Source organism: Telmatherina bonti (genome assembly GCF_933228915.1).
Source record: "Telmatherina bonti genome assembly, chromosome: 17".
NCBI lineage: Eukaryota > Metazoa > Chordata > Actinopteri > Atheriniformes > Telmatherinidae > Telmatherina > Telmatherina bonti.
The window spans coordinates 30,993,438-31,016,582 of NC_136615.1; the positions used below are offsets into that span (position 1 = coordinate 30,993,438).

Consider the following 23,145-nt stretch of genomic DNA (forward strand, 5'->3'; position numbering starts at 1 on the left):
GTCCTGTCCAGGCGTCCTGTCCACGAGTCATGTCTAGGAGTCCTGTCCAGGCATCCTGTCCACGAGTCCTGTCCACGAGTCCTGTCTAGGAGTCCTGTCCAGGCATCCTGTCCACAAGTCCTGTCCAGGCATCCTGTCCATGAGTCCTGTCCAAGAAACCTCTCCACGAGTCCTGTCCAGGTGTCCTGTCCACGAGTCCTGTCCACGAGTCCTGTCCAGGCGTCCTGTCCACGAGTCCTGTCCACGAGTCATGTCTAGGAGTCCTGTCCAGGCATCCTGTCCACGAGTCCTGTCCACGAGTCCTGTCTAGGAGTCCTGTCCAGGCATCCTGTCCACGAGTCCTGTCCAGGCGTCCTGTCTACGAATCCTGTCCACGAGTCCTGTCCACGAGTCCTGTCCAGGCATCCTGTCCAGGCATCCTGTCCACGAGTCCTGTCCACGAGTCCTGTCCAGGTGTCCTGTCCAGGAGTCCTGTGCAGGAGTCCTGTCCAGGAGTCCTGTCCAAGAGTCCTGTACAGGAATGCTGTCCACGAGTCCTGTACAGGATTCCTGTCCACGAGTCCTGTCCAAAAGTCCTCTCCAGAAGTCCTGTGCAGGAGTCCTGTCCACGAGTCCTGTCCAAGAGTCCTGTGCAGGAGTCCTGTCCACAAGTCCTGTCCAAGAGTCCTGTGCAGGAGTCCTGTCCAGGAGTCCTGTCCAAGAGTCCTCTCCAGGAGTCCTGTCCAGGCATCCTGTCCACGAGTCCTGTCCAGGCGTCCTGTCCACGAGTCCTATCTAGGAGTCCTGTCCAGGCATCCTGTCCATGAGTCCTGTCCACGAGTCCTGTCCAGGCGTCCTGTCCAGGAGTCCTGTCCAAGAGTCCTGTGCAGGAATCCTGTCCACGAGTCCTGTGCAGGATTCCTTTCCACGAGTCCTGTCCAAAAGTCCTCTCCAGAAGTCCTGTGCAGGAGTCCTGTCCACGAGTCCTGTCCAGGAGTCCTGTCCAAGAGTCCTGTGCAGGAATCCTGTCCACGAGTCTTGTGCAGGATTCCTGTCCACGAGTCCTGTCCAAAAGTCCTCTCCAGAAGTCCGGTGCAGGAGTCCTGTCCACGAGTCCTGTCCACAAGTCCTGTCCAAGAGTCCTCTCCAGGAGTCCTGTCCAGGAGTCTTGTCCAAGAGTCCTCTCCAGGAGTCCTGTCCAGGCATCCTGTCCACGAGTCCTGTCCAGGCGTCCTGTCCAGGCGTCCTGTCCACGAGTCCTGTCTAGGAGTCCTGTCCAGGCGTCCTGTCCATGAGTCCTGTCCACGAGTCCTGTCCACAAGTCCTGTCCACGAGTCCTGTCCAGGCATCCTGTCCATGAGTCCTGTCCAAGAAACCTCTCCACGAGTCCTGTCCATGTGTCCTGTCCACGAGTCCTGTCCATGAGTCCTGTCCACGAGTCATGTCTAGGAGTCCTGTCCAGGCATCCTGTCCACGAGTCCTGTCCAAGAGTCCTGTCTAGGAGTCCTGTCCAGGTATCCTGTCCACGAGTCCTGTCCACAAGTCCTGTTCACGAGTCCTGTCCAGGCGTCCTGTCCATAAATCCTGTCCATGAGTCCTGTCCAGGCCTCCTGTCCATGAGTCCTGTCCACGAGTCCTTTCCAAGAGTCCTGTCTAGGAGTCCTGTCCAGGTATCCTGTCCACAAGTCCTGTTCACGAGTCCTGTCCAGGCGTCCTGTCCAAAAATCCTGTCCATGAGTACTGTCCAGGCATCCTGTCCATGAGTCCTGTCCATTAGTCCTGTCCACAAGTCCTGTCCACGAGTCCTGTCCAGGCATCCTGTCCAGGAGTCCTTTCCAGGCGTCCTGTCCACGAGTCCTGTCCAATAGTCCTGTCCACGAGTCCTGTCCAGGAGTCCATTCCACGAGTCCTGTCCATGAGTCCTGTCTAGGAGTCCTGTTCAGGCGTCCTGTCCATGAGTACTGTCCACGAGTCCTGTCCACGAGTCCTGTCCATGAGTCCTGTCCACAAGTCCTTTCCACGAGTCCTGTCCAGGCGTCCTGTCTACGAGTCCTGTCTAGGAGTCCTGTCCAGGCGTCCTGTCCATGAGTCCTGTCCACGAGTCCTGTTCACAAGTCCTGTCCACGAGTCCTGTCCAGGCATCCTGTCCACAAGTCCTGTCCACGAGTCCTGTCCAGGCATCCTGTCCATGAGTCCTGTCCAAGAAACCTCTCCACGAGTCCTGTCCAGGCGTCCTGTCCACGAGTCCTGTCCACGAGTCCTGTCCACGAGTCCTGTCCATGAGTCCTGTCTAGGAGTCCTGTCCACGAGTCCTGTCCATGAGTACTGTCCACGAGTCCTGTCCACGAGTCCTTTCTACGAGTCCTGTCTAGGAGTCCTGTCCAGGCGTCCTGTCCATGAGTCCTGTCCACGAGTCCTGTCCACAAGTCCTGTCCACGAGTCCTGTCCAGGCATCCTGTCCATGAGTCCTGTCCAAGAAACCTCTCCACGAGTCCTGTCCAGGCGTCCTGTCCACGATTCCTTTCCACGAGTCCTGTCCACAAGTCCTGTTCACGAGTCCTGTCCAGGCGTCCTGTCCACAAATCCTGTCCACGAGTCCTGTCCAGGCGTCCTGTCCACGATTCCTTTCCACGAGTCCTGTCCACAAGTCCTGTTCACGAGTCCTGTCCAGGCGTCCTGTCCACAAATCCTGTCCATGAGTCCTGTCCAGGCGTCCTGTCCATGAGTCCTGTCCACGAGTCCTGTCCACAAGTCCTGTCCACGAGTCCTTTCTAGGCATCCTGTCCATGAGTCCTGTCCAAGAAACCTCTCCACGAGTCCTGTCCAGGTGTCCTGTCCACGAGTCCTGTCCACGAGACCTGCCCAGGCGTCCAGTCCACGAGTCATGTCTAGGAGTCCTGTCCAGTCATCCTGTCCACGAGTCCTGTCCAGGCGTCCTGTCCAGGCGTCCTGTCCACGAGTCCTGTCCACGAGTCCTGTCCAGGTGTCCTTTCCAGGCATCCTTTCCACGAGTCCTGTCCACGAGTCCTGTCCAGGCGTCCTGTCCAGGAGTCCTGTCCAAGAGTCCTGTGCAGGAATCCTGTCCACGAGTCCTGTGCAGGATTCCTGTCCACGAGTCCTGTCCAAAAGTCCTCTCCAGAAGTCCTGTGCAGGAGTCCTGTCCACGAGTCCTGTCCAGGAGTCCTGTCCACAAGTCCTGTCCATGAGTCCTGTCCACAAGTCCTGTCCACGAGTCCTGTCCACGAGTCCTGTCTACGAGTCCTGTCAAGGAGTCCTGTCCAGGCGTCCTGTCTACGAGTCCTGTCTAGGAGTCCTGTCCAGGCGTCCTGTCCATGAGTCCTGTCCACGAGTCCTGTCCACAAGTCCTGTCCACGAGTCCTGTCCAGGCATCCTGTCCACAAGTCCTGTCCACGAGTCCTGTCCAGGCATCCTGTCCATGAGTCCTGTCCAAAAAACCTCTCCACGAGTCCTGTCCAGGCATCCTGTCCACGAGTCCTGTCCACGAGTCCTGTCCATGAGTCCTGTCTAGGAGTCCTGTTCAGGCGTCCTGTCCATGAGTACTGTCCACGAGTCCTGTCCACGAGTCTTGTCCACGAGAACTTTCTACGAGTCCTGTCTAGGAGTCCTGTCCAGGCGTCCTGTCCATGAGTCCTGTCCACGAGTCCTGTCCACAAGTCCTGTCCACGAGTCCTTTCCAGGCATCCTGTCCATGAGTCCTGTCCAAGAAACCTCTCCACGAGTCCTGTCAAGGCGTCCTGTCCACGATTCCTTTCCACGAGTCCTGTCCACAAGTCCTGTTCACGAGTCCTGTCCAGGCGTCCTGTCCACAAATCCTGTCCATGAGTCCTGTCCAGGCGTCCTGTCCATGAGTCCTGTCCACGAGTCCTGTCCACAAGTCCTGTCCACGAGTCCTTTCTAGGCATCCTGTCCATGAGTCCTGTCCAAGAAACCTCTCCACGAGTCCTGTCCAGGTGTCCTGTCCACGAGTCCTGTCCACGAGTCCTGCCCAGGCGTCCTGTCCACGAGTCATGTCTAGGAGTCCTGTCCAGGCATCCTGTCCAGGCGTCCTGTCCAGGCGTCCTGTCCACGAGTCCTGTCCAGGCGTCCTTTCCAGGCATCCTGTCCACGAGTCCTGTCCACGAGTCCTGTCCAGGCGTCCTGTCCAGGAGTCCTGTCCAAGAGTCCTGTGCAGGAATCCTGTCCACGAGTCCTGTGCAGGATTCCTGTCCACGAGTCCTGTCCAAAAGTCCTCTCCAGAAGTCCTGTGCAGGAGTCCTGTCCACGAGTCCTGTCCAAGAGTGCTGTGCAGGAGTCCTGTCCACAAGTCCTGTCCAAGAGTCCTCTCCAGGAGTCCTGTCCAGGAGTCCTGTCCAAGAGTCCTCTCCAGGAGTCCTGTCCAGGCATCCTGTCCACGAGTCCTGTCCAGGCGTCCTGTCCAGGCGTCCTGTCCACGAGTCCTGTCTAGGAGTCCTGTCCATGCGTCCTGTCCATGAGTCCTGTCCACGAGTCCTGTCCACAAGTCCTGTCCACGAGTCCTGTCCAGGCATCCTGTCCATGAGTCCTTTCCAAGAAACCTCTCCACGAGTCCTGTCCATGTGTCCTGTCCACGAGTCCTGTCCACGAGTCATGTCTAGGAGTCCTGTCCAGGCATCCTGTCCACGAGTCCTGTCCAAGAGTCCTGTCTAGGAGTCCTGTCCAGGTATCCTGTCCACGAGTCCTGTCCACAAGTCCTGTCCACAAGTCCTGTTCACGAGTCCTTTCCAGGCGTCCTGTCCATAAATCCTGTCCATGAGTCCTGTCCAGGCGTCCTGTCCATGAGTCCTGTCCACGAGTCCTGTCCAAGAGTCCTGTCTAGGAGTCCTGTCCAGGTATCCTGTCCACAAGTCCTGTTCACGAGTCCTGTCCAGGCGTCCTGTCCAAAAATCCTGTCCATGAGTACTGTCCAGGCGTCCTGTCCATGAGTCCTGTCCATTAGTCCTGTCCACAAGTCCTGTCCACGAGTCCTGTCCAGGCATCCTGTCCAAGAGTCCTGTCTAGGAGTCATGTCCAGGTATCCTGTCCACGAGTCCTGTCCACGAGTCCTGTCCAGGAGTCCTGTCCAGGAGTCCTGTCCAGGCCTCCTGTCTACGAGTCCTGTCCACGAGTCCTGTGCACGAGTCCTGTCTACGAGTCCTGTCCACGAGTCCTGTCCAGGCGTCCTGTCTACGAGTCCTGTCTAGGAGTCCTGTCCAGGCGTCCTGTCCATGAGTCCTGTCCACGAGTCCTGTCCACGAGTCCTGTCCAGGAGTCCTGTCCAGTCGTCCTGTTGGTGCCCATGCTGGCAAATAGAACTGATCTTAATCTGATTATCGAGAACCAACAGTCTCTCTCTGAACATGGAGAGGATGAAGGAGATTGACGTGGACTTCAGCAGAACGCTCCCCAGCATGTCTACCTGCGACCATCGATGATGCTACGCTTCAAAATGAGCAGCAGGTTCCCGGTTGTGAACATGACACAGGATCCCTCCTGGTCTCCATCAACACCAAATCAGTGTCCAAGAAAACCAACCAGCGCCTCTGCTTCCTCTGCAGAGTGAGTTAGGCTGGAGCTCCGCCCCTTATCTTGTCCATCTCCTACAGATGCACCATGGAGATTATCCTGACCAGCAGCGTCCCCGTGTAGCACAGCGCCTGCTCCAGGTCCTGCAGGAAGACCCTCCAACGAGAACAGCTGAGAAGATCATAAGTCACCTCTCTGCAAGACATGTACACCCCCCGCCATGTACACCTGTAAAGCTCTCATGGCTGTCAGGATGCTGGACTCTGTCCCTGCTCTGACCCCCTTCCACACACACACACACACACACACACACCTCAGGAAGGAGCACACAGCCACTTTAACCAGACGCTAAGGGAACTTTTTCTTGTTCTGTATTAACACACACACACACACACACACACACACACTTTGCGCTGACTGTAATCTGCTTTATCTGTGTATTTTTGTGTTTTAACGACTTGGCTTTAAAGGACTTGTGTTTGTTTCATCGCTTTACGTTTCAGAGCACCGTAATTTCAATGCTCTGTTTGTCCTGCACACGTTGCTGAATCGACAGTAAAGCAGGCTTTTAGTTTTACTTTGAAAACTTCATTTACCTCAAAATGACCCAAAGTCTGGAGATAAAAATAGACCTAAGCTGCTCTGCTTCATAGAAACTTCAAGAGGTCCTCCTCAGCTGCTCATTCTGCTGCTCAGTGAAGGATCCACACCTCTACCCTTTGCTACACGGCAAACGAAGTGGGAGTTTGTCGGGGATCCACTCACAGATGAAAACGTCTTCGTGGCTGAAAGACTTTTGACCCCTGACAGCCACCGTCCATTCATACCCGTGCCTTGCATTTGATGTTATTTCTTATCTTTACCACTAGATGTCAGTAGATCCTGCACAGAGCACCTTTAAATGGAGAGTGAACGGTCATACTTGCTGCTGCTTTAAACACTCACATATGAGGCATGATTTCAGCTCCAGTAATATGGAGAAAGAGGAAGAGGAAGAGGAAGAGGAAGAGGTCATGCTGTAGATATTCAGATTCAGTGTCTGTAGATATGAATGCTCCTGGAAACAGGTGGAGATCCGCATCAGAGGACTGAATTTGGCGGCATCATCTCTCCTCGGAGCGTTTCTCTGTCAGGCGACGCAGCAGATGATCAGAGTTAACATCATTTGCTGTAAACGTGTCAGCAGACAGGCCGCCAACCTAATCCTCCCTTCCTCCCACATCTTCAGATGAGTTTAAGGGCAATCCCAGCGTTATGGATGCTACATTCAGATAGAAAATTAGAAAATAAACTAAACATTAAAAAGCCATTGATTTGAATTAGAATAAACATATCTTAGTTACACTTATTGGGATAAAGATAAGCCTGCAGATGGAAATGTTTTGAGCCTTTGGATTTTGAGAGACGTGACAAATTATCCAGCGTTATGGATGTTACAAAAATAGACAAGTTTTTCAGACTCCCTAAACAAATGATGAAAACTGTGAATTTTTCTTTTAAAGACTGACATGTTTGATATCATTTTGTAGGGAAGGGCTTGAGTACAAATAAATTAGGACATCTCCTTGTTTTAATGAGTAAAAACATATATTTGCATGACTATTATGATCAAAAGTATTTCTGACCTTGATGATATATTTTTAATAGGTTTTATTTTAAACATGGTGACTTTTTTTTCATGGTGAGGTTGACATTTGCATGGAATTGCCCTTAAAGGTAGAGTATGTAAGATTTTCAATATTTTCTAAATAAATTAACTAATAAAATGACTACAATCATAATTAGATCATTTTTTTGAACATGTAGTTTCCAGTCTGTTCATATTTGATGCGTTATTAAATTACAAATTTAATTAATGACAAAAAGCACTCTTTTTTATTGGTAGGCAAACATTTAAGAAGGGTCTTTGTCATTAATTAAACTTGTAATTTAATAGCACATCAAATATGGACAGACTGGAACCTACATGTTTAAAAAACTATCTAATTATGATTGTAGTTATTTTTTTAGTTAATTTATTTAGAAAATATTGAAAATCTTACCTTTAAGCAGCTTTGACCGTCGCTGTCTGTGGTCCTGAACTGCTCATCGGTTCCACAGACGCGGCAGGTTTCCAAACTTTTTTACGGGTTTCTCCCTTTAAATCCATCCTCACATGATTCTTTATCAAAACATCGCAACAAATCTTCTTCTTTTTCTTTATTTTCATCTTTTATTACTGGTAGTTCTTCTCATTTACTGAGAGATTAAAGAGGATTTTGCTGCTGATTGGTTCACAGAATGACGAGTTTGCCAAGAGGTCATTTGTTCTAATGAGTAAATGTGTAATAAGATCGGATCTCCTCCTCTCTGTTTCTTCTTCAGCGATCTCAGGAGAGGGAGTAATAATCCTCCAGACTGCGTTCTGCCCAGCTTTCTTCCCTCACACTGGAGATAAAGATGCTCCCTCTCGGCTGCGAGCATCTACAGAAACTTGGCCCAGATCTGGCCGTGATTAAGCGAGCGCCGTCAGCTTGTGGTGAGCTCCCACAGCTTTCTGCGAGATGAGAAAGCTGTTTAGCCTGAGCATGGATTGATATCTTCAGGCTGCGTGAAACCCTCTGCTGTATAAATGTGGGCTGTTAGATATCAACACTCAGTGTGGGTTCAGAATTTTACAAGATGAGACGGAAAATGTGAAAAACCAAACTTTTCTGGGGCATGGATTAATAAAGAATGCAAGAGTTCTTTTTTTTTTTATCCTCTTTTTTTAGTCCTTTATCTGCCTTGCTCTGTGCTGCTGAATATTTACTGTTTATTTAGTACCAGGTTGGTAAAAAGCACTGCTTTGATTCTTGGTGTCACAGATCCAACAAGTTGACATGAAGCATCACACAGTTTCACCACATCATGATGAGAATCTCCCGTTCCACCACATCCCAAAGCTGCTCTGCTGGATGGAGATCTGGTGACTGTGGAGGCCGTTGGAGGACAGTGAACTCATCGTCATGGTGATGTGAGCTTTGTGACATGATGCATCATCCTGCTGGAAGTTTCCATCAGAAGATGCTACACTGTGCTCAGAAAGGGATGGACATGGTCAGCAGCAGGACTCAGGTAGGCTGTGCTGGTTAAACCAGGTCATGCTGGTACTAAGGGGACCAAAGTGGGACCAGAAGATCCTGACGGCAGGATGGATCCATGTTGTCATGATGTTTCCAGCAGATTCTGATCCTACCATGTGAATGTGGAGCTGAACTGGAGACTCATCAGACCAGCAACGTTTCTCCATCTTCTATTGTCCAGTTATGGTGAGTCTGTGTGAATTTTAAGTGGAAAACTAAACAAGATCAAACAGTTAAAGGTGCCGAACCACAGAAAAACTGAAATGATGAAGAGATACTGTATAAGTCTGCGCACAAGTTATAACTCCCAGTGTGGTTTATTCTACTGTTAAAAAGAACAATGTTATGTACTCACCTCGATAATTTCAGTCTGATCACCTGGCCAGTAAGCTGAAGGTGATTTCCAACATATATAAATATACATATATGTACACATACCACAAAGGTTTATTTGTCTGTTTTAAATGTAACTCAAAGGGCTCCTGTCTACCTTCACTCCCTAATCCAGGCCTACACTCCCTCTCCACAGCTACGTTCCACCAGTGAAAGACGCCTCGTGTTACCACCACAACGTGAGACTAAATCACCAGCCAGACTCTTTTCCTCTGTTGTGCCACGATGGTGGAATGATCTCCCAAACGCTGTCTGCTCTGCAGAGTCCCTGTCTACTTTTAAGAGCAAGCTAAAGACTCAGCTCTTCAAGGAGCACTTCAACACTTAATATAGCTACATTTAGTGGAAAGTTGGAGAACTTAGACCAGTTCTTTGCAACAAACTTTATGATATTAATTCTTTGTATTGTAACATAGGTGACTTTATATGGTAGGAAGGGAGTAAACAAACAAACAAACAAAAAAAGCCTGTAGCACTTCATGCAAGGACCTGCGTCCAGCTGGACAGTCCACTAGCATCTTCCTACAATGTCCTCTACTGTTTGATTTTGTGCTTGTGTTGTTCTCACTCTCATATGTAAGTCGCTTTGGATAAAAGCTTCTGCTAAATGACTGTAGAATAGAATAGAGTAGAATAGAATAGAATAGAATAGAATAGAATAGAATAGAATAGAATAGAATAGAATAGAACTTTTTTACTATTCATCATACATTCAAAGTCACTTAAATCCTCTTTCTTCCTCATTCTGATGCTCAGTTTGGACTTCAGAACCAAGAACTGGGACTGTTTCTTTAAAAAAAAAATTCTTAACTCATTACTGGATGTTTAAAGCAATAGATTTAAGAATAATTAATGTTCAGATTGTAAAGTGAAGTTAAAGTTTAGGTAAAGAAACATTTATGGGCATGTGGGAATAAACAACCAGATTTATTTGGGCTTAATTTCCTTCTGTTTTGGGCTGAAAGTTTTGAGGCATCCCTCGTTTCTGGATTAACTGAAGGTTCAGATTCATCTCTCAGGTCCTGTTTCAGTCGGATATTTTCCTTGTTTCTCATGTAGACCACTTCCAGGAACTGTTCACGCAGGCTATCGTTCTTCCTGCAGAACAAAAATGAATGAAAACCTACAAACACAGATTTTCCACAGCTGCAGATCTAGAATGAAACAAAGGCTGCAATAAGGAGGTTTTGTATGTTTGGAGAAGTTGATAAGACAGAGACAGCCACAGAAAGGCTCCGACACTTCCTCCTGCATGACTATACAGTGGTGTCTGTGTGTGTGTGTGCGTGTGTGTGTGTTAAGAATCTGGGGCAGAATGAGCCTTTGGGTGCATTAGCAGCCATCAGCGAAGATGCGGTTCAATCCTCTGATAAGAAGTGTGTGAGAGGGTATGGAACCTGCTGGTCTGCAGCCCTCCAGAAATCCCCAAAGCTTCGTGATCAAAACGAAAAAAAAAACGTATCAGACAGACAACAGGAGAATAATGACTCATCTGTTGGCATAAAGTAGCTGGAAATCAAACCAGAACAACTCGTGGTTGGTGCTTTCAGGCTTGATAAACCTGATCTTCAGCCGTGAGATAAATCAAAGCATTTGGGATTTCATTATTTGAAAGCAGCCATAATTTATCCTGAAATACTGTCAATAAAAACTGTTTTGTTTTTTTTTATTTGCAAACAAAGAAGTGTTTCTGTGCTGCAATTAACTTGTAATTACAGCATGTTGCCACACGGGGCGCTGTTTCCCAACCAGCAAACAAGCTGAGAGGACAGGGAAGGGCCCCCCCCCAACAGAGTTTAGCTGGGTTTTCCTTCTGAGGTTTAGCAGAAAAATAATAAGAACGTTGCTGCTTTCTAGGAAAAGCTCTTTAGGATAATTCTCCTGATCTTGAACCCTGTGCTGTGCATTGATGGACTAATTTAATGGCATTTTGGGTCTTTTTAAAAATGATTTTGTTTCCTTTGTGACAGTTTTGGTCTCTGATGCAACTCTTTTTTCAAATAAATTTAAGTCTGCGGGATGGTTATAATTGTCTTTAATGCGAAATGCTCACGCTGTTCAATGTTTTTATGATTTTTTTGGGTTGAATTTGGATAGCAGTGAGGGAATTTAGGGGAAATTGTCATTTTTATGGAAACATTTCCTTTAATATAAGTTTTCTTGTTTTGGATGCATTTGTTTCATCTGTGTAGTTGTTTTGCATCATTCCTCTCTCAGTGTAGCTTTGGATTTGTTTGCAAGTCTCCTGTTTATTTATTTTTACCTCTATAAGATGATTTTTTCCTGTTTGGGTCAGTTTGATTGTATATTTTTTTTCTGTAAATTATTTTCGCAGGGGTTTTGTGGTTGTTTTGCATTTCACTAGAATTCAGTGATCTTCTAAGGGATGTTTCTAGGAGGGGTCCTTAAGCCCCTCATTTAACCAGCATAGATTAAACTAATAGAGCTTCTATTAGTTTAATCAAACAGTACTACAAAAAGTTAACAGTTATCATGTTTTTAACAGATATTAATTGGTTAGAATGACAATATTTAACCTATTCTCATATAAGATGGTTGTTTTTGGAGACATTTATTGTGCCTTCATGGTTGTTTGAGTAATCTTTTACCATCTTTATGTGTATTCTTTTGGTTAATTTAATTTCTGCTTCTTGTGTCTGATGTTTTGCTTCTTTGAGGCCATACTTTCCTCTTTTCAGTCATTTTGAGAGTCTTAAGGATAATCTGTTTATGATTCTTTGTAGTTGTTTTGGATTTTTTTTTTTACTGAGCTCAGTGATCTTCTCAGAAAAGCAAGCTTTAAAGAGGGTCCCTTAGGCTTTCAGCCTCCAGACCTGCTCTTTGCAGACCCCCTTAAAAATGCAAAAGAGCTTTAATTAGTTAAATAAAAGTATAATTACAAAAAAGCGTGGTGATGGTGGTTCATTTCTAGTTTTTAAAGTTTTCAACTCATGCAGACTGTTATTTCAAGCCATTTTTATGAAACATATTTTATGAAAAAATGTTTGTTTTTGTTTTTTTTAAATATTCTAATACTGTTTTACTTCTTTAATACTAGTAATTATTTACAATAATTGAAAAAAAAATTAATAATAATAATTTATTTTAATAGTAGCAGAATGTATGTAAGTGAGGGTTTAGAGTCGCGTGAGGGTGATGAAGGGTTAACATTTCGCTTCAGACGCGCTGGAGGAGGAAAAAGCCGACACAGCTGTGACGGACACCGCCGCAGCAGCTCCAGCGAACCGGCGACGGCTCCTTACCCGGCCGGCTTCAAGGGAAATGGATTGTGGGTCGGGAGGTCGGAACGGAAACCCGCACCGACCGCAGCGCACCGCACCGGCGCGTGATTAAAAAAAAAAAAAAAAAACGTAATAAAAGGGCGCGTGGTCTGCGCCTCGTTTATTCTGGACGCAGTGTTGAGCCGCGCGTGCCACTTCGCTTCCAACCGGCTGCTGCGTGCTCCCCGCTCGCGCTGAGCGTCTTTTTAAGACACAAAACGCGTAAAAAGTCCCTTTATTTTCCACGTAATTTATGCGTATTGTGCGCGTGAATCAACCGGCACAATCAAAGACCAAGCAGGTCAGCGCGAGCTAGCAAAGGAAAGGCAGGCAGCTCGCGAGCGCTCGGCTAGCAGCTGTACGTAACGCTACCAGAGATGGTCACGTCCACACCGGGGATCCTTCTGCTGCCGATGCTAATATGTCTCCAGCACAGCGTGGACGTCCACGGTAAGACTCAGATCATGTGTTTTAAGTCCGTGGAAATCAGTTTTGTGTTCCCTGCGCGTGGGTTTGGACGCGGTGGTTAGCTAGCGTTAACCGAGCTGTGCACCTGTCTTGTCCGCACCTTGACTGAATGACCGTGGCTTGTCTTATCCTTGTGCTAATCAGCCTTGCGTTTGTTTCCAGCTAAAAAGACTTAAAATGACACATTTCAGTCATTTCTGTTGTATTAATCGGCTTTGTATTCATGCACTTTATTTATTGGTTGGTTTAGCTACGGTTTTAAGTGAATTATGTTTCTAAAAAGGGGGCTCAAAGAGGGCCCCTTCGGCTGGAGTTGCTTATTTTGTCGCGGCTCACTTGACTAATTAGACCTGCGGTCAATTAACTTCAGCCTGAAAATGGGAATTGTTCTGTAATTTACTTCCACTGTGGGATTCCTCTCTTCCCATTGCAGAACATGGGTATTTATTCCTGACGTGTAAGCCAATGAAGGGGGCAAAATCGGGGGGGAAAAACAAATTAACATAAAAAAAAACAGATTTTATTCAAAACAACTAAAAGTGGGTGTTTGGCAGCATTTGAGGAGTGTCTGAGGCAAATTGCCTACTAGAGGAGCCAAAAAGGGCCTGATTGTGAGCAGTGGCCAAGTTTAAGTCATTACTAGCAGCTGGTAATACTTGTGGAGCAGTTTTTAATGGATTTCTTGTGTTTTCCTGCAGTTAACTCAGCTTAATCACTAATAAAATAGTTTATTAAAATGAATAAATGCTCCTTATTTAGTATCACATTTGGTTTTTACTGTTTGCATAACATATATATTTAACCTGCTTATTCCTTACTAGTCCATTTAAGTGTTATTTGCTGGCTAATAAAACTGATTATTGTGTGCAAGTCAGGTTTAGTTCTGGTGACAATAGTATTTCTGATGGAGAAATTTCCCATTTAAGAGCCAGTTTTGCTGTGTTTGAATGATGCAGTGGCTCCCAGAACTAAACACGGTCAGGTTTTTGTTTGCTTGTGTTGCACAGTTTGTTCTCCAATCTCCTGGAAAAAGGGAAAAAAAATGGCTTAAGAGAGAGAGAGGGGGGGGCGCTGAATCAAAAGTAGCGCTTGCAATTTTCACACACACAAGCATCACAGCCTCTTTTTATTCTCGGTAGGAAAAAACAAGCTCCACAACACACATACACACTCACACACTGAATAAAACCCCACGCAAATTAGCCAGCGACGTGAGGCGCAGCAGTTTGATTAAAAATGGATTTTTTTGTCTTTTTTTTCCTCCTCCATGGTTGCTGTGATGCAATGCTAGACCTAGATCCTCAGCCATTGCTGTGTGGGGGTGCGCTTGGTTCTTAAAGTGGGCGGAGTGGTGGCCAGGATGAGGATGAGGAGGAGGAGTGCTCTGCAACCGTTTGTTACTGGGGAAAACTGCATTACCATGACCCCCAGTGTGACGGCATTTATGTCAAACACAATGATCTTCTATGTCTGGTTGGAGCCGCTTCATTGCATCTGCACGCTTGTCTAATCTGTGTTTTTTGTTAAATCACTACTACTTTCTAAGTGATTGTGTGAGAGGCCGCCTGTTCTAAACTCATGCCCCCCCCTTTTTATTTATTTATTTATTTATTTATTTTTTAAAAGGTCTTTATCAATATTCAAACTGATTTGAACCCTTTCCATACTTTTACATTTATTTCCATTAATATATAAGAATAATTTGAGGCTAATTTGCACAGAGATGAAATCCACCTCAACCATCGTCGTCTTTATCCTCAAGCTGTTTGTCATTGTAAATTTCTAGAGCTATGTTTAAAATAAATCCTGTGAAAATGTTCATTGACAAGCTTTTCCACGTGGAGTTGTTAGACTTTCTCCTCTTGCAGCAGTGCAGAGGGTTCAGGCTTGAAGCGTCGTCTGAAAGAGTGACACCGCAGGGAAAAGGGGGATTTGTTATACGAGTTTGTTTGCTTGAGGTTGGCGTTGAAGTCTGTTGTGCTGACTTGATCAAAGTGCAGGCAGTGCTGTTTTTCAGATAGCAAGTCAATGGGTTTCTGTGTAGACACTGGTGTCATAGCCCGGGGGGGGTACTGTTAGGGATGGATCATTTCCTGCTGATGCAGTTTGGTTTTGTTTGTTGCATCTAAACGTATGAAGCCCATTTCTCAACCTGAACTCCTGATTTCTTCTCCCAGTTATCAGCTTGGATTCAGAGTAACGGCCGGCATGTTCGGATGCTGTTTGTATCCAGTTAAACGAGTTGATGGAAACTTTTCTTGGTGTGATGAAAGCTTTTCTTTACTTTTTTTTTTTTTTTTTTTTTTTGATTCTCCAGTTGACATTTTTGTCTTAGATGAACACACATGAAAGAGTTTGTGTACATGAGGGTATTGCGTGGTCCCACCTGCATCATCAGCATTAACTGTACATAAACTGTGGGTCTGGCTGATCTGATGAGTAAGGACTATCGGCTTTCCTCCGTATGCAGATGTAGGCGGAAATAGTCTGAAATAAATGTTACACAAATCGAGCATTGGATGCTGTTGCTGGGAAATTTGTGCAGAGAAAATTGAACTACTGGTGGAGGAAGAAGTGAGTGTTGCACTCAGAGCCAGGTTTAAATGGGGAAAACCAGAAGGTTAAAATGCAAAAGTAGGGATTTTTTTTTTTCTACTTTAACTTTCCAGCTTCATGGGCAATAACTGGTGACCGGCAGATTCACATTGCGAGCACATCATGCACAAGGTAGCACAGACACACACATGCTTGTACACCAGTAAGGTCTTTGTGTGGAGGCGTTTCTATGGTTTTGTGCTAATCTATTGTTAGTTCATTCAGACAGTAAATTACTTTGTTGATTTGCTGTCATCAAAAAGTATCAGACTTACTGTTAAAGTACTTTTTTTTTTTTTTTTTTTTTTTTTACTTAGAACATGAAGTGTTCCCATTAAAAGTCTGAGGATAGTAAATTGGTACAAAATCTGACAATACTGAAATGTTCAACATTGATCAAGTCAGACCAGCAGAAGAAAGGAATGAAGGAATAAAGAAATGAAAATAAAAAGTAACAAAGGAGCTTCTCAAACTATTTATGGGTGATAAACCAAATATCTTGAGCAATGTGAACGGATGGCTGGATTGGGGGGGTCTGCATATTGTCTTCATACTTTCTGTGTGTGTGTGTGTGTGTGTGTGTGTGTGTGTGTGTGTGTGTGTGTGTGTGTGTGTATTAAAAAAAAAAAAAAAATCACCTGGTTAACTGATTAATCCGTCAGTTGTAAATTTGACAGATTTGTCAACCAATGGTGACATTTGTTGACCTGCAATGTCAGGGAGTCTCAAAATCCACCATACAGATTTCTCTCTCAAATGCAAAGATGTTCACAAATGAGAAGCAGGTTGTAAATGCACGTTCAGCAATTCATATTATCTGTGAATATATATCACAAGTGTACCTCAATTCTTATTTGTAAACCAGTGTGTGCATTTGTGTAATGGTGTGTATTTCAGAGTATAGCCTGATCTGGCCTCATACAAAACAGCCTGTTGATGGATGTTGGTCGACGCCGTACCTTCGTGATAACTTGGGGGGGATTTTATTTTTCTAACTTCCCAATTAAAAGGTAATCTCAAAATTCGGCATATTTAGGGGCGTCTCCTTTTGATTGACAGGTACCCAATCTCCCGCTTCAATTAAGAACGTAGAACAACCGCGGTTTTTAGCCGGTTAACAACGTGACTTAGCTTTACCCCGCTTACCTCCGTTAGCTGGTTATCTCCAGGTTAGCTCTTAGCTACAGAAAGCTTGGCGTTCGCTCAATGTCAATCATCCACTATGATGCTCACAGCGCCCCCCCCCCCCCGATTCTCAGATCCACCTCTTTGCCCATATTTGTATTTTCTGGGCAAGACGACACGCATGCCCCAGCCAAGATGGCGGCGGTAGGAACCACCCACCGAGCTTCAATTCTGCTCTTCAGAAACCTACGTGTGACGTCACGGAGGCTACATCAATCTTTTTATTTACAGTCTATCTGCATTCTTCAACGTGTTTCAGTGTTTTTGTTCATTTGGTCCAGACTCCGGGGAGAAAGTCAGGTTAGTGGAGAAAGCAGATCACACCGTCATGAGATGAACGATCTTCCTCTGAAGAGTGGAAATCAAACATGATGGGTGGTTTTTGGTTGCAGCTCCTCTGGTCTTGAGGTGATGCTCCTTATTTGTCAGCCAGTAAATTTCCACCCTGATGCTCAAACACAAACGGCAACAGGTGCTTCTTAATTTTATTCACCTAAAACCAGTATAGTGTACTTTTTTTTTTTTTTTTTTTTTTTTTTTTTTGAGAAATATAGAAAATCTCAAACTACTGATCTGTTGGGAGAAACCAACCCCCCCCCCTTCAGGAGCAAATTTGACAATATTCTACACTTTGATTGATTCAGGGTTTGACAACTTTATCTCAGGCAGCTGTTATGTTTCAGTATCTGCCTTCAAACTGCACGTTTGTTACAGAATAAGAATGACAATGTTTTTCTTTTATGTGGCAACCACAAACTACTGGCCCAGGAGGTCAATGTTTCGCCTGTGAGGGCCGGAAGCAAACAAAGGATCTACTGACTGCAGTTCTGGTTTTATTATTTTTATCCATTCCTCCCTCCGTTTGAGCCTTTTCTTGGGGAAACTTTTTGCTTTGGTCTGTCTTTTTTTGGACCAGTCTTGTGACTACATTATCCTTGTCATCCTATTTACCTAACCCCTTTGTATTCTCAGTTCATCAGCGATCTAATTTTTAAGATAACCTTACTTGACTGCTGTGACATCTGACAAGTCTGAAATCTACTGAAGCTTGCTGCATGATCGGAGGTGGCGAACCATGTCTTAAAAGGATGATTTGACATTTGCAATATTTAGTATTTATTTCAAACGTTAGCTCTGCATGAAATGCTCAAATGGCCTTGACTGCATGGCAGGTCTGTAGAGTTGGTCTGTTTTATGACTTTATCGTCTCATTGTCCCACAGTTCGAGATGTGTGTTGGCAGATTACGAAGCCCAAAACTTTTCTTCTGATCTAGGATGTCTTTACGTTTGTTTCAGCTACTGTCAGCATGGCGGAGGCCTTTAAAACTGCGCTCGTAGCATCGAGTCTGGCAGCATTTCTCCAACAGTTTTAACTTTGAACACGTGTTTTTGACCTTTTCAGTGGCAGGGATTTAGCTTGGAGCTCTGCTGCTTCGATCATCACTGTGCTCCATTTACCCACCTGCACCAGTCCAGACTAAATGAGGCCTCAAGGTCACACTGTTATTTTAAGACGGGGAGTTTATTTTTTATCTCCAGTACGATGAACTGTGCTCCACAATGAAGCAAAAACACTTTTCTAGTTTGGGAAATTGTTTTGAGTTGAAGGTGAAATGCATCATCCTGTTTTTGCTCTTGTTCAGTTTTTAATAGACTGCAGGCAAAAGATCAGAAAACTGATGTGCAAATTAAGATAAGCTAGAGAAAATAAACAGATTTTAAATGAAGTGAAAGAGTAACTTAATCTTTTCCACAGGCTAAACTATCCAGTGTCCTGTCAAATTCAAGGTTATTCTTAGTTATTCAAATTTTGGTGAAGTGAAACTTACGACTTAATTAGAATTTTCTCTCAAAATCAGGAATCAAGTCCAGAAACTTGAGGTCATTGGTCCTGAATTTGGAGCACTGTTGCCAGTCGCTCCTGCTGCAGGTGCACCAGTCAGAGAACACCTTCACGTCTCCACATACACAGTATGTCAAAATGAATAGCGCATGTGAAAATCTGCCGCTAGATTAGAGTGGGATGTAAATTGCATAGTTTCACATCACACCAAAATAATTACATTTGATTTGATTCACAGCCTCTGTCACTTACTCACGTCATCCACTGTGTGTGTATGACACAAGCTAAACATTTATCTAGCTCATCCTGTCTCAGTCTAAACTGTACACTAGAAAGTACAGAAAGGACTGGGGATTAAATCCTGAATTCAAAGGCTGACTGAAGCTGTTTATTGGCGACAATATGAGGGCATACTGCCTGTATTATAAGGCGGATTTCTATACTAAACTCTATTTAGAAAAAAAAACATCCATCAAGCAAAGCCTTCCAATAGTTCAACCCAAAGCAAGCTAAAGCTCAAACAAACTAAACTAAAACTAAGAAAACTACAAAAATAATCTGTCGAAGTGTCTCTTTTGGGTCACTGTGCCAGTCCCAAGCCCAGATAAAGGAGGAGGGTTGGACATTCAGCTACCCATTCCACACAACCTAACAATCCTTTGGTCAAATTTTGATATTCTGATATTGAACAAATCAGGACAAAGCTGATTGATACAGTGTGGGTCTAATGGTATTCAAAATTATTTTTCAAAATGATAGCCTGTTACAGTGGCAAAAAAAAGCAATAACCAACAGAAAAGGTTTATTTGTGGTACTAAACATATTTAGGGTGGTTTTGATAAGGTCCATTACATGCAGATGGCGATTCTAGCGCCTTTTAGAACAGCCAATAGCCATTTTCTTTACTGGGGAGTTGGCAACAGTGATTTGGAGGTCCAGTATTATACTAGGGGCAGCAGCTAGCAGCTATGATGGCTTCCTCTTTCTGGTAGGTAGCCACTAGGTGTTTCCATTACACCTAAAATTGCACAAAAACTAAATATTGCAATTAAAAATAAAACCGCTTATTGAAACGTCCTCATTTAATTTAAAAAAAAAAAAAAAAAAAAAAAGTCTGAAATGTTGCTAAATAGTTTTTACGCGTGCATGAGGTGGGTTTTTTTTTTTTCAGACGTTGCAATGTAGAAAGATTTCGCAAAATGTAAACCATTTTTTTTTTTTTTTTTTTTTTTTTTTATAACGTTTTAGAGAGAAAGCTTAGAAAAGCCATAGAAAATTCTCCACAGCTAGTAAAAATATCTCCAAATAATGCTTTGTGGCTAACTTGCGAAAGCCGCAATTCTCTCAAAATCTCGTCACCCAAACGAGATTAACTTTTATTTTGCAAAAATATGTAATGGACGCACAGTTACTGTTTCTCGATCTCAAAACTTGCAAACTATGATTACAACTGTCTCATTTAGTCATATTTTCTTTTTTGACTTTGCTCAACACATTTAAGTGGTTTCTCAATGTTTCTTGTTTATTGGCGTTTTTGTTTATTGCAAACAGCTGCTAGTTTGTACATTTTGCCAGTGAGTGTAATTCGCAGTGGGGTTTGAATCATTTTGACTACCTGTAGTTTTTGCAGTACTGCTAAAACATAAACATGTGAAGGTACCAATGTGTAACAGACATTTTAACCACAAAACGGGAATATCTTGCTCTGGTCTCGACCGAATAAGTAACTATCAGTCGTGGGTAATGAACCGAGAGCACAATGTGTTTGTCTCAGAATATTAGCATCTGTCCGCTTGAAGCCAAACAAGTTTTGCCACTTGGAGACTTTTCATCCTGAACACAAAGAAAAGCCAGTTCTTTAATAAACTGCTGAGTTGTTGCGTCAACTGGACATTGTTCTAGTCAAATGCTCCGCTCGCATCCATTTGAGGCCGCCAGTTTTCCAGCCTCACACTGTAGTGGATGAATTGACACTTCCTTCTGCCACTGATATGGTTATGAATGTAAACTATTTTTTTGGATGTTTCTGTTGTAGGTTTGCTGACTGAGTGAAACATACAGAATTTGTTTTCATTGCTAAATAACTTTTTTCTTTCTTAGTTTCTATTTCTGCCGGTCTTTTAGCTTTCAACGAACCTGGGGCTTGACTATAACATGATTGATTATAAATACATTGAACTTTAGTGCTTTAAATACTGATCATCTTCCGTTGTGATCAAACTTGGTTGTAGCTGAAAGGTATTTGTTGTTGCTATGGAGATGGGCACAGGGTTTTGAAGGAAAGCTAGAGTGCAAGTTATCCACCATGGTACCATGTTAAAAGCTAAGGTTTTTACAGTTTATGCTGGTTCCCAGTTGCTGATGTTTGGGTTGAACACGAGCAGCTGGATTTGAGGTTATGATGCTTGAAGTCAGTATTTTTGTCAATATACTGTCTATGATCTGCAGTTTCCACTGGGGTTTTTTTTTTTTTTTTTTTTTTTTTTTTTTTTTTTTTTTTTTTTTTTTTGTGTGTGCGTGTTTGAGTCCCCACATACGTAGTGTTGGATTAATTGGAACAGGGTTCAATAACTCCTGAGCCACTGTCTGGCATGTTTTTAGATGTTTCCCTGCTACGTTTCACCTGCTAAAACATAAACGTGTGAAAGTACCAATGTGTGACGGATATTTGAACCACAAAATGGGAATATCTTGCTCTGGTCTTGACCAGATAAGTAATGATCCCTCATGGATAATGAAGCGAGAACACAATGTGTCGTATGTCTCAGAATATTAGCATCCGTCAGCATGTTTGAGATGTTTTTCCTGCTACATTTCACCTGATTTTAAAAGACATATTCTCCAGTAGCTTATGTGCTGCACAGGCTGTTAATAACCCATTGATTGGAGTCGGGTGCTGCAGCAGGGAAACATTGAAAGCCTGTTGGCCCCAGAAGTCGCTGACGCTGTGGGAGGCTGCACTGAGGAAAGCTGTCCCTCATTCTGTATTCCAGCCTTCTTGAAGTTTGATGGTTACTGTGCTAATTTACAGGTGCTCTAATGCAATATGTTTCCAGGTTCAGTGAAAGTTTTCCTCACTGCATGACTTTCTTCCTCTGCAGGTACCAAGACTGACTGTGAAGCCAATCAGTTCCAGTGTGGAAACGGTCGCTGCATCCAGTCCGTGTGGCAGTGTGACGGAGACGAGGACTGCACCGATGGCAGCGACGAGAGTTCATGTGGTTAGTGTCACTTTTACGTCAGCTGTGTCATCTGCAGAACTTAAACCTGGAAGGGCTACCGTCCTGCAGGTTGTGGATGTTTCCTGCTGGAGCACATAGTTAATCAGATTAATGGATCAACATGCTGAGGCAGAAGTGTTGAGAGCTGCCCGTCCCTGACTGTAATGTAATCCTATATTTCTCTGTTTCATAAAGCTCCTTTGTGTCTGCAAACGTATTAAAACATAACGACATTGTGCGTGCTGGAAAAGCACTTTTCTCTTTAGTGAGTTTCCTATGAGATAAGTGGAAACCACGACTCATTCAGCCTGTTAGAAAGATTAATCATGAAGCCATTTGTTACGGATATTGACTGAAAGGTTGCAGAGTTGTAAGAAAAGGCTTTTCTGCTACTTGCAGACCTGAGAGTCTAGTTGTGGACTGCCACAGCGGTCAGGATATGGAGCTCGTACAGGTTTGTAGCTTTGTATTAAACTGTAGCAAAAAGTACAGATCTAATGTGGAAATGCAGATTAATTCTGCATGTCAGAAAGTACAAGTGGATTTTACAAGTTTGAAACGCGTGACTCACATTTCATATTTCACAATTCTTAAATACTGCTGATTTTTGTAGATTAAAAACAAAAATACGTACAAAACATTTTTTTTTTTTTGCTTTTTATTTATTTATTTTTTATTTCTGTTAGGAAAAACACATTAACTAGACCTGCTATAATGCCCAAGAAGACAAGTAAATATATCAAAACCGGTAAAAATGGAAAATGTATAATGGATTTTTTTTTTTTTTTTTTTATATTTGAGAAATACATTTTTTTTTTAAAACAAAAAAATCGATTCTTCAAAATTGAAGTTAAAAAAAAAAAAAAAAAAATCCAATATTTGTTTTCTATTCGATTTTCCCACCCCCAGTAATTATACATTATATTTTTGACACTCAAGCTCATCATATAAAAACAGGGTACAAAATCCCACAAATGGAAGATGATTAACTTTAGTAAATAAAACATTTAAAAACCTAGTGAGCATAAAAGCACAGATTAACTGATTAAGACCCGAGGTGTGCCCACTCGGAGAGAGAGAAGGTAAATCTGAACAGCTGAGACATAAAGCGTTACAATGAGCTAATACTGCTAAGATTGTGGAGCAGTGAGCTCTGCAGCTGATTTCATCGAAAAGGATAGTAATGACCATCCTCCTATCATAGCTTCTTTAAAAATAAGCAGCTATGATAAATAAGTTCATGGATAAACTAGGATTTTTCTCTAGAGATGGATCAGCTAATTCCACTGTAAATGTTTTCTCCATAAACAGACATACTTACGGTAATGTAAGATGGTCAGACTGGCCTTTTCAGCAAACGGCCATGGTGGTACTTTTCCACACATAAAACTTTGTTGTGGACCTTCAGCCTCCTCATTTTTACAGAAATTTCATGTAGACATTAGGGCCGTGACTATATGCTTCCGTCTTTATTCGATTCAGGTTTTTTTTTTTTTTTTTTTTTTCTTTTTGGGTCCCGATTCAATTTTAAATT

The 23,145-nt window shown here is 43.9% G+C and overlaps 1 protein-coding gene across 3 annotated transcripts in view; it reads left to right on the plus strand.

Moving 5' to 3' along the window:
- Positions 1-12,254: 12,254 nt before the first annotated feature.
- The window catches only part of vldlr (very low density lipoprotein receptor), a 67,133-nt gene continuing 56,242 nt past the window's right edge, over positions 12,255-23,145 (plus strand). For all 3 annotated transcript variants that reach the window (XM_079257061.1, XM_079257062.1, XM_079257063.1), the window contains exons 1-2: positions 12,255-12,748; positions 21,492-21,611. In XM_079257061.1, the coding sequence (XP_079113187.1) occupies positions 12,676-12,748; positions 21,492-21,611 (193 nt within the window). In that variant the 5' untranslated portion in view covers positions 12,255-12,675. The remainder of the gene's footprint in view (positions 12,749-21,491; positions 21,612-23,145) is intronic.